Source organism: Psammomys obesus, unplaced genomic scaffold (assembly GCF_907164565.1).
Source record: "Psammomys obesus unplaced genomic scaffold, mPsaObe1.curated_primary_1811, whole genome shotgun sequence".
Classification (NCBI taxonomy): Eukaryota; Metazoa; Chordata; class Mammalia; order Rodentia; family Muridae; genus Psammomys; species Psammomys obesus.
In genome coordinates, this window is record NW_026589732.1 from 9185804 (window position 1) to 9198107 (window position 12304).

General features: G+C 38.4%; 1 protein-coding gene and 1 non-coding gene across 2 annotated transcripts; one reads left to right on the top strand and one right to left on the bottom strand.

The window, feature by feature from the left end:
• Positions 1–305: 305 nt before the first annotated feature.
• LOC129675317 (olfactory receptor 13D1) lies at positions 306–1244 on the top strand. The gene has a single exon (XM_055605356.1). It carries the CDS (start codon positions 306–308, stop codon positions 1242–1244), a length of 939 nt encoding a protein of 312 aa, XP_055461331.1.
• A 10905-nt stretch (positions 1245–12149) lies between these two features.
• Positions 12150–12269, bottom strand: LOC129675385 (U6atac minor spliceosomal RNA). Its single transcript, XR_008719924.1, has one exon. It is a non-coding gene; the product is annotated as a U6atac minor spliceosomal RNA (small nuclear RNA).
• Positions 12270–12304: the final 35 nt, after the last annotated feature.

The following is a 12304-nucleotide window of genomic DNA, read 5'->3' on the forward strand; positions in this document are numbered from 1 at the left end:
GTATTTCAAAATATTCATAAATAAAAAATACTTATGTGACTATGCTTGAAAGAAGTTTGATCTGAGATTGCATTTAATTAGAGACCTGCCACTTTCTAGCCAATGGATGCTAAGCAATATTGCCTGTTTCTGTGTCTCTTTATTAGTGACAATATAATAACTCTACCGTTGCTGAGTCTAAGAATTTCTCTAGGAAACAAAGAAGATAATGCATGTAAAAGTTATTCTAGGACTCTCCATCAAAATCTAAGTTTCCTTGAGTCACACCCTTGTATGAATTCTACAGGTGAGATGATTGTGTGGAGATGGGAAATTATTCTGCAGTCACGGAATTCTTTCTCGTGGGGCTTTCCCAGTACCCAGAACTTCAGCTTTTCCTGTTTGTGCTCTGTCTCATCATGTACTTGATAATCCTTCTGGGAAATAGTCTGCTCATCATCATTAGTATCCTGGATTCCCGACTCCATACCCCCATGTATTTCTTTCTTGGGAACCTCTCTTTTTTGGACATCTGTTACACATCCTCATCAATACCTCAAATGCTTATCATGTTTATGTCAGAGAGAAAATCCATCTCCTTCCTTGGTTGTGCTCTACAAATGGTTATCTCCCTTGGCTTGGGCTCCACAGAGTGTGTCCTCCTGGCTGTAATGGCCTATGATAGGTATGCTGCCATTTGCAATCCACTGAGGTACCCTATAATCATGAACAAGGTGTTATATGTGCACATGGCTGTGTGGTCCTGGGTCATAGGCTGTCTGAACTCTCTAGTGCAAACAGTCTTGACAATGGTGTTGCCTTTCTGTGGTAATAATGTCATCGATCACCTTACCTGTGAGATCCTGGCTCTTCTTAAACTTGTCTGCTCAGATATCAGCATGAATGTGCTTATCATGACAGTGGCCAGCATCGTTTTGTTAATGATTCCTCTGCTGTTAATTTTTGTGTCCTATATTTTTATCCTTTCCTCCATCCTGAGAATTAATTCTGCTGAAGGAAGAAAGAAAGCCTTTTCTACCTGTTCAGCCCACTTAACTGTGGTCATCTTGTTCTATGGCTCAGCGCTTTTTATGTATATGAAACCCAAGTCAAAGTACACCAAAGCATCTGATGAAATCATTGGACTGTCTTACGGAGTTGTGACTCCAATGTTGAATCCTATCATCTACAGCTTGAGGAATAAGGAGGTAAAAGAGGCCGTGAAGAAAATTTTGAGCAAATATTTGTATTTACAGAAAATCTGAAAGGCCTTGAGGTCTATGAAATTCAGCCTGGGATGAGATGCTGTGTTTTCAAACGCTACTCAAAAGACCAAGGATGATGAAAGACCAAAGATGAAGCTCCAGTTCTCTGCAACGTACATCCTGTAACCCTTCTGAGTAGTGCAGTGTTTGCAGACTCCCACCTGTATGCAGCATTTCTAATCAACCCCCTGTGGCTTTTCATCAAGTCAATCTCGTTTCTTCTAGTTCCCTTCTCTCCTCTTTCTTTTTTTTTTCTCATTTGCCTTCCACTTCTCTCTGCCATTTCTTTCTTGTGCTTCTCCTCATCCATTCACCATATACTTTGATTTCTTCCTAGTCCCTTTTTCACTCATTTTAATTCGACACCCATTATGCTATGGTCTAAAATCCCCTCTAAGGGTAAAAGAAAGTATCCTCTCTCTTTATAACTTAACAGTCCTTCCTTCAGCACATGTGGTGCTCGGAAAGGCTAACCCCACCTCCTAGAAATAGTGTTAAGCACTGAACATACACCTAGCCAAAGAAGTGACTCTCTCTAACCCAGTGACTGATTCCACACAAGTCAGCCAGGTCAGGTGAATAACACGCAGTCCCTGATGCTGCTCCAGTTTGAGACGATCAGCACTCTTTCTGCTAGGGGTGGTGAAGAAGCACAATCTGAGGCCTGATCTTTGCCAGAGCCCAGAAAAGGCTAAGTGAAAGGCAAAGGGGAAGTTCGAGGAAGACAGAGGACGTCTGGGGCTGTTGTTCTAACTCCTTGATCCAGTTGTGGCTAAAGCAAAGTGTGTGGTTATTCCTTTGGTTATGAATCAATACACTACATTGCTACAATGCTCCCCCAATTTTTAGTTGGATTCTTGCTGTTTATAATCATATATTTCTAACAATATTTTCTTATTCCTATTTTTCCTCATTCTTGTTTTTGAGGAAAAGATTAAAATTAGCCTCAAGTATCCAGTATCTATGTTTTTTAAAAAAATACATTTATTTATTCATTCTGTGTAGAGGGTCAGTTGAAAACTTGTAGGAGTCATGTGGGCTCTAGGGGTCAAACTCAGGTCCTCAGCCTTGACAGCAAGTACGGTTACCTGCTGAGCCATCTTACCAGCCCTCCTTTCTTTTGATAACTAAAGTATAGGCATCTGATCTCCATTCACCATATGCATAAGTATCTGTAGAGCACTCGTCTCCCAATACTTGCTGAGGGATATTTATATTTTTCTGGAAGCTAGCTTTCATTTTGGCTACATCACCAGCACACAGTTGAAATCCAGTCTACAAACACCTTGTGTTGTGTTTGAAAACTGCATCAAGCTGTACACTTAGGATTTGTGCTCGTTCAATACAAAACCAATTAAAGAAAGAACAAAACCCATAGTCTGCCCCTGTTATGATCACTGGAATTATCATCACAACCCTGACAAAACTAGCATTGACATGGTTCCTTCTAACCAAAGAAAGAACCATGATTGAAATCAAACAGAAGTACTTTTAATGTCCCGACTCGAGTTTCTTTAAAACTGCTATACCACAGCAATACTTATAAAACCTCCATTGAATCTTAGTTCACAGCTGCTTCGAAACATCTTTTCTAACATTTCTTATTGCAATCATCCTGCAGTTTTCCTCTCCTCTGCTCCTTCCTTAATCATGATAATCTTTTTCATGCAAAATAAGCTATCCTGCTAAGGCAAGGAATTTAGAAAAAGATGGATTTTAAACAAGTTGAGAAAATTGGGGCTGTTGTGGGAGAAGAGCTGTTAAAACTCTCAAGTTAAGTGTTTTTTTCCTAAGAGCTAGAGAGATGGATGGATAAGAGCACATGCTTCATAAACATGAGAACGTAAGTTCAGATGCCAGTACCCATTGAAAACAACAGACAGGGTCTCATGGAAGCCTTTAACACAATGCTATAGAGTAGGGACAAGAGGAATGCTGGAACTTGCTGGCTTCCAGCCTACTTCTAGGTTCCATGAGACACAATGGAGAGAATACAATGGAGAGAGAGAGAACAGAACACCTAATGTTGTCCTATGGCCTTCACATGTGCAGAGGAGAATGCATGTGTGCATGTACCACATATTTATGCCACTCACTGACATGCACAAGACATTTTTGTCCTCCAATATTATTTTGTCAAATCAAGTCTTAACTTTAAGGTCATCCTGCACTGAAGCAAAATAAATAAATAAATTCATCTCCAAAGAGGGGCAAAATCACCTGGGAGATGAGCCTCTGTATACGCTTGTGGGGTATCCTGAATTGCCAGAGCACCTTTCCCTGGGATGCACAGAGAGGAGAAAATGGGTTGAGATAAGCATTCATCTCTTCACAGTGAACATGTGTAACTCGCTGCCTTATGCTGCTGTTGCCATGACTTCCCCACCATGATGGGTTGTGCCCTAGAACTGTGGGCCAAAATAACCTCTTTTTGAAAGGTGTGTGCTGAGTGAATGAGCTAACGTGTGGTTGACTTTCTTGTACAAAAGGAAAACCAGGTTTTTGCCATTGCCGAAGCAATCCTTACAGCTGTCACTCTATCTGAAACTCCCTCACTCTAGCCTATCTCTACAAAGTATCTGACTCTCAAAGTATCTCCTTGGACCTCAAGTGTTATCATCAGTCTACCTTGATTCAATCTACGTAAACTCCTACAGCAATATAGTTAAGCCAAAGTGCTTCCTATGCTCTCTTTTTTTTTTAAATCTTTTATTTTTTTTATTAATTATACTTTATTCATTTTGTATCCCCCCATGAGCCCCTCCCTCCTCCCCTGACGATCCCACCCTCCCTCCCCTTTCTGCATGCATGCCACTCCCCAAGTCCATTGATAGGGGAGGTTCTCCTCTCCTTTCTGATCTTAGTCTATCAGTTCTCATCAGAAGTGGCTGCATTGTCCTCTACTCAGCTATTGATTGATTGAAAGTTCACTAGAGGAAGAGCTGTGAATCATCTGGTTTGTAATCTCACAGATACATGGCCTTATATTAAATGATTCATTTAACCATTATTTTACTTTTTTGTATGGCCTATTTGTCTTTTTAAGAAATAATGTTATTATGCTTTTTATTTGTGTGTGTGTGTGTGTGTGTGTGTGTGTGTGTGTGTGTGTGTACGTGAGTGTATGTGTGTGTGTGTGCACGTGAGTGTATGTGTGTGTTTGTGTACAGGGTGTGGTGGTCAGAAGATAATTTGTAGGAGTCAGTTCTCCCCTTCCCAGCTATGGAACTAAAGACATCAGTGTTGGTGGCAAGCATCTTTATTAACTAAGCCCTCCTATTGGCCCCTATTTGTCTTTTAAAAGAATTTATTTTTTTAAAAAAATGCACAGTGTCACTGTATGTGACATGAAACTGCTGCAGCAGTACCCTGGCTTAAAGTGCTACCCCTCTGTTGCATATCTGGTTTTCTTCACTCTGCACACGGGAAGAGTCCAACTGACTGAGAGAATCTAGCCAGCCCAGCTACACACAGATGTAATCCCTGAACTAGCTTACTGAACCTGTCGCCTGACAATGACCCAAATAAAAAGATTAATATGTGTGACAGTGACTTCTAAATGCATCACCAGGCCTAATGTCTACTCTTATAATACATGTCCAAAACAGAAACTTTAATTTCCAACCTCAAACTACTTTCCTTCGAGTTTTTCCCATCTCAGAAAGTGAAACATCTGCAACCAGCCCACCAGCAAATTCTATCTTGTCTACATTCAAACTTGGCCTGTTTGAGAACCTCCTTTACTAATCTCCAATTCCAAGCCACATTATGGTTTTTTTTAATTATTTTATTTTATGTGCATGAACGTAAAGGTATCAGATCCCTTGGAGCTGGAGTTACAGACAGTTGTGAGCTGCCATGTGGGTGCTGGGAATTGAACCTGGGTCCTCTGGAAGAGCAGACAGTGCTCTTACCAAGCTACATTATGTAACCCAAGCTACGTGATGGCTTCTCACATCAAATTCCTGATCCTACATATGTCCCCTTACCCGTTCTCTGAACACAACCAAAGTGCAAAGAGTGCACATTAAAGCTACAGGACACACAAAACTAAGTGATTGTGTTTTAATTAGAACTAGGTGCCTCTGTTGGAGCAGTCACTATTAACTGAGATGGGACAGGAGGAAACTTTTCTGAAATTAATGTTCTATATCCTTATAAGGATCCAAATAGCACAGGCATCAACCCTGGCAATCAATGGCATGACAGATGTCGCAGTCAGATCCCTTGTTATTTTGTAAACTTTCAATTCAGGATTGCCCATGGATTTTTTTTTTCTTGTGTGTGTGTGTGTGTCAGACTACCCTAATTGTAACCATATCTCTGGTTCCCATTAAAAAGCATCATTTTAGTTAAAAAACAAAAAGCACAGGCATGCATTTGTTCAAACTGAGTATGACAGGTTATAATTTTTCAGTGTGTAAATTTTTATTGAAAATTCATATAATATATTCTGATCACAGCTTCCCTTCCTCATCTCCTCCCCACTTCACCTATCCAACTCTACACCTTCTTTCTCTCTTTCTTTAGAAAACAGACAAAAAGAACAGATTTTTTTAAATGGAAAAAAAAATGCAAGATATACTCACCCAAACACATACACATTCATGTACACACACGTATTTATACACATAAGCACACACACACAACCATAAAAACACAAAGTCAGAAACCATAACATATATGCAAAAGACCAGTAAGATAAAAAAATCCAAACATTTCAATATTAGACAAAAAAAAAATTTAAACTACAAAAACACCATTGAGTTTGTCTTGTAACTACTGGGCATGGGGCCTATCCTTAAGGATGGGTTATAAACTCAATGAGACTTCAAAAAAAAAAAAAAAAGAAAAGAAACCCTGATTTTCCTTTGCAAGAAGGTGTCAATTGGAGATAACTTCTCTTCTTGGCTCGGGATGGGAGATTGTGTCCACTTCCCTGTAAATTTCTAACTAAAAGGAAAAATATAAATATTTAACTATAATGAATCACATGATGAAGTATTTATGAAAAAATATAATGATATCTATAGTTTCCTTAAAAAAAAAACATCCAAAAGATGACTCACACTTAAAGGAGGAGCAGACTCCTCGATCTACATAAATCTAGTAAAATAGGAAAGGCAAAAGCTGGACAGCAGGCACATGATCATCAGCATTAGCTTTTTTCTGGCCCCCTTTATGTTTGAGAGTTTTAGAATACACATGGGTTTATTAAACACAAAATTTGTGAGGTTGATGGTCCTTGGATAAATTTATCTGTGACTGAGTCAAAGGTAGAAATTGAATCCTAAGTGGTATCTTTATAAATCTTTTTTTTTCTTCTATTGAAAAAATTTTTCATACAATATATTTTGATTACTGTTTCCCCTCTCCTTAATCCTTCTCACCTCCTCTCCCATCACCCTTTCTGTCTCTCCTTAGAAAACAACAGGCATCTAAGGAATAAGATTAAAATAAAATAAAACATAACAAATTGGAATAGGACAAAACAACCAAACAAGAAAAAGAGCCAAAGAAAAAAACACAAAAAATACATATAGAAGCTGAACCACACACACTCGCACCCACAAGAATTCCATAAAACACAAATCGAAAACTATAACATAGGACCTGTAAGATCAAAACAAACAAACAAAAACACCTGCCTGACTAACACTGTGACAAAGAACTTCCCAAGATGCTGCTGAGTTTGTTTTGTGTTGAACGGGCTGCTGCTCATGCAGCCTACTCTTAAGAGTAGTAGTTGGCTTCTCCAATGAGACTCCCTTGGAGAAAATAATTTTTTCATTTGCAAGTGGCTATCAATTGGATATTGCTTCTGGATTAAGGACGTGGGTGTGTGTCCACTTCTCATTTCAGCTCTAGGACCCTATCTGGTGCAGACCCATGCACGCCCTGGGCACGCTCCACAGGCTCTATGAGTTAATGTGTGCTTTGGTCCTGCTGTGTGTAGAAGGCCTTGGTCCCTTGGGATCCTCCATCTCCTCTGGCTTTTAACAGTCTTTCTGCCTCTTCATCCACAGAGTTCCCTGAGCCCTGACAGAGAGGTTTAATGAAAAAAAAAAAATCTCTTTTAGGAATGAAAGTTCCAAGGTCTCTCATTCTCTGAATATTGTCTGGCTGTGGGCCTCTTACTGTTCCCTTCTCCCTAGGATTAAAAAAAAAATAGTTATAGATGAAAACGGGGATGGACAGGAATAAGAGGATCAAACAGGGAAGAGGGTAGAAGAAGGGTCTACGGAGGGAACACTGGGAGGTACAGCTAAAAGTAAGGGTCATTTGAAGAGCTGTATGAAAACCTTACAGTATATATACATATACATACATACATAGATATATGTGTATGTGTGAAGGCAATTTAAATGAAATCATAAAATAATAGGGGAAACAGAGCCCCAAATGGACATTTCTTGTCATCAAATAAAGCTTCCTGTACTGAGAATGGGTTACATCTAATCAATTTCTTGGCCCAAGGGGTCCAATGGGAACCCTTAAACAACCTAGAGTATTACCAAGGTCATTGGTGGCTTTCCACAAACTAATGGTAAGGTTCCATTGAGGAAGACAACACTTCTTAAACTTAAGTTAGGAAAAAGTTCAACTATTTTTCAACAGTCAAAACTTTTTAATTAGGCTATTTACATCTCTTATAAGAGAATATCTTAAAATAAATTTAATAGTCCCTGTGAAAACTTTATCGCAAATTCTCTCAGCTTAAAAAAATAAAAAGTTCTATTATTTTAAAAGCAAAACTTCTTAATAGGTACTTACAACTCTTGCAAGTGAGAAATTAAAAATAAAGTTTAATGGTCCCTGTGAAACTTAATTTACTATGCACAGCCTTGACAGGGTTTAGTTGTTATTCCCAGGGGATAAGTATAGGGGAAGAAAAAGAAAGAGAAGAAAAATATCAGATTTATCAGAATCAAGTTGACATGATGCATTGTTTTCAATATTCTCTCACATAGCTATTTGTAACAGGATTACTATTTTCCCAGGCATGTCAGACTTTGTGAACTTTAGCCAAAAAACAAACAACAACAACAAAACATGGTTTTTCTTACAGTTTTTACTCAGCAACTAATACAATTAAAGCCAGAAAGTCCTTAATAATGCTTATATACCTACATGACAACTACATTTTTATTGTATAACACTGCTAGTCTTAAAACAATGAGATTTCATAATCACACACATTTTTCCCAGAGCCTTTCTGATATCGAAACTTAATAAAAATTAAGCTAAAGTTTAATTCTAGCAATCTACAAATTAGCAGAGTTGGCTCTTCTCTGCATCTTCTCACACCAGATGCTGAACAAAAGAAATGTCCGTTACTATTGCGTGAAGACAACATAACCCCAAAGCAGTTCTGTCATATTAATGATCCAGATGGTGATAAGCGTTAATCTGAAAGCTTAATACCATTATATACATAAAGTTAGGAAATTTTACTTCCTATAACAAACACTGCTTTAATTAGACATGCATCTACTTAGTTTAAATCTTAGGTTTTCAACAAAAGTTTTGAAATTCAAGGCATTTTAAGAGAGCAAAACATGCATATCAGAGAGTAAAAAATGAAAGAAATTATTAACAATCAAATAACTAGATGGGAATGACTTTATATGAAAACAAATTGGAAAATGTAGGTAAGACTTAGGAGTCTGAGGAAAGGCCATCTTTGGGGCCTCTCTAGAGGGCTGCAAGTATTCAAGTTTTTTGCCCCTCTTTAATTACTTATGCACTTTTGTTATAGTTGCCTTATAAAATCTTATACTTTGCCCCTATTGGTAATCAATTTCTTTACTTCCTCTTTTTCTAGTTCCTCAAGATCATCATATAGTGATACTCAGTGTTTTATTTCTCAATGTATGTATTGAAGCATAAAATTCCTTTATCTCACAAACTTTGATAAAAGTATTATCATTAATTTATGAATATTTTTACATTTCCATCATGGTATTTATTACCTGAGAATTCTTCAGAGGTATATTTTTAAGATTCCATGTTTAAAATACATTTTGGGGGTTTTCTTTTGAATATGGATTTGTAGAACGTGGCATTATGACTATAGAAAGTAACCTAAATTGTGTTGGTTAATTGACATTAAAAAACTTGCTTCCTGAGGAGGCAGAAAGATTGCAAGAGTCAGAGGGCTGGAGGACACCAGGAGAACAAGGCCCTCTGAACCAACTAACCAAGGCACATATAAGATCACAGAGACCTATACCAGGCATTCTACCTATATATTATAGCTATTAGCTTCGGATTTTTATGGGACTCCTGACCATGAGAACAAGTATATCTCTGACTCATGTGTCTGTTCTTGAGACTCTTTTTCTCCTGTTGGGTTGCCGTATCCAAACATGATATGATATTTTTGCCTCATTTAATTATCTTTTATTTTAATATGTTTGGTTATTTCTTAGAAGCCTGTTCTTTTCTAATGAGAGACAAAAAGAGAGTGGATCTGGAGAAGAGGGAAGGTTAGGAGGAACTGGGAGGAGTAGAGGGAGAAAAAAAAATGTAAGCAAGATATATTGAATGAGAAAAGAATCTATTTTCAATATAAACGAAAGAATCAAATGCCTAATAATATAACTTGTGACTCAAAAAGAGACTTGCTTCCTTTCCAAAAGAAATGTAAACAGGTATTATAAATACCTTAGACTACAGAAAACAGAAGTATCCTGGGATATATGGCAGTTTATATGCTAAGTAAAGGAGTACTTATATTTAACCAAAGATGACACTACAAACCAGCTAACGGAAAATGTGTAAATGAATGCTACAAACACAGGTTGGAGGGGGAGGAAATGTACCTTAACTAAGGCAAGGAGGATACAACAAAACATAAAAGACCAAGAATTAAACTTAAAAACATTTATATAGAAAAATATACAGCTAAAAAAGTTCAAAACATGACACAAAAAGTATTTGTCACTTAGATATAGATCCCAAAATGGATTAGAATCCAGATTGTTTTTTCAATTTTTTATTAATTACAGTTTATTCACTTTGTATCCCAGCTGTAGCCCCCTCCCCCATCCCCTCCCAATCCCACCTTACCTCCCTCTTCTTCTCCTATGCCCCTCCCCCAGTTGAATGATAGAGGAGGTCATCTAACCCTAGTCTATCAGGTCTCATCAGGACAGGCTTCTTTGTCTTCCTCTGTAGACTAGTAAGGCTGCTCCCACCTCAGGTGGAGGTGATCAAAGAGCCAGCCCATGAGTTCATGTCAGAGACAGGCCCTGTTCCTATTATTGCAGAACCCTCTTGGACACTGAGCTGCCATGGGCTACCTCTGTGCAGGGGTTCTAGGTCATCTCCATGCATGGTCCTTGTTTGGAGCATCAGTCTCAGAAAAGACTCCTGTGCCCAGATTTTTTGGTTCTGTTGCTCTCTTTGTGGAGCTCCCGTTCCCTCCAGGTCTTTCTATCTTACCCTTCTTTCATAAGATTTTCTGCACTCTGCAAAAAGTTAGGTTATGAATCTCAGCATATGTTTTTTTTAATTTATTTCTGTGCTAGAGACTGAACCCCTCTCACTGAATGGATACTATGAACAAAAAAGCATGACAATGATGCAATGATTCCACTAGAATCACTAAGAGTGATGTGAGAAGCTGCCTGTAAAGTTCCTGTCAAAAGCATCATTTACAGACTAAATGTTTGGGAATATTGCAGAATACAAGGGGAAGGAATCAGCTACAAGCCAGACATACACAGGGTATAGGAAAATGATGGAAATGAACCAGCCTGCTCTAAATTAGTTCCTTTGTTCTCTTTGGCGAGTCAAGCTCTTTGAGATTCTTGTTTGCTTTCTATGTTTTAATTAGTAACATTTAGACATCAGCGTTACAAAGAAAAATGAGTATCAGTGAGAAAAGAGTAACAAAAAAAAAAAAAAAAACCCAGTATACATGACATTATGCACCAAATAGGCAAAATACACTCTAATGATCCCCTGTGTGCGAAATAGTATTAGTGATGTTTCCAGAGAGTAAAAGAGAGTTTATAAATATGAGTTAGGTGCTACTAAAATATTTCAGAATATAAGGTAGGAATTGTTAAAGCTTTTTTTAAATAAGAAGGAAAGTTTCATGGATATGAGCACTAACCTGTCAAGTAAGAGCAATAATAGAGAAGGCTCTAGTGACAGTTGGCAGGTATGCCTCCGCCAAAATGTAGACACAGAGACAATTGATTAAAACAGAAAAGGCATGAGATAGGGATGGTACTGACACAGTCTCCAATGTCAGGGAAATAGAGAAATTACACACATGAGCACACACACACATACGAAATAAAAACAGAAGTTTAAAAACAGTCATCAGGTGCCACAAAGCACATTGCACTACCTTAACCACACACATTGTTATAGGCTTAGAGTTTTCACCAAACCTACTTTATTTAGGGTTCTTAGACTCCTTTACCTCCCTTCCAGCGCACGGACCTTTGGTAGGATATTAGTAGGAAAAAGGACTCTAAGACCTCTTTTATCTACTTCCTGCTGATTAGGGTCGATGAATCTTTAGGGAATTGCCAACCTCAGTCGTCAGGATACCAGCAGTCCAGTCCAAAGGCCAACACCAAGCAGGACCATGAAGTCAGTGAAAGCCTCAAGGCTCAGCTGGATTGCCATGACAGAGAACTTTTCTCTCTGCAAAGTCAAGTGTCAAAGTACAAAGATCAGCGCAGCAATGTCAATCCAAAAAGAGATCCCTCACTGTGCTTGGGCCTCTGTGTATCTCCTCTCCTCAGAGTCCACCCACGGATATTCTCAGCTAGCCAAAGTCATGCCCCTCCCCTATGAGAGCTCACAGCAAAACATCACATGCCCTCTCACAAGCCAACCTACAGCAAAACATCATGTGCCCAGCTTGCAGCAAAACATCACATGACAAAACTGAATCTTCATAGAAGCCAGAAATTTCCACTTCACATTGCTTTGAAGCCCAAGGGTATCATCCGTTTTTGTCAAGGGGAGCACATGTTATCCTTCTCTGCTTTCATACAACACAGGAATTAATTATAAAAAAATGAGTTGTCTTTGAA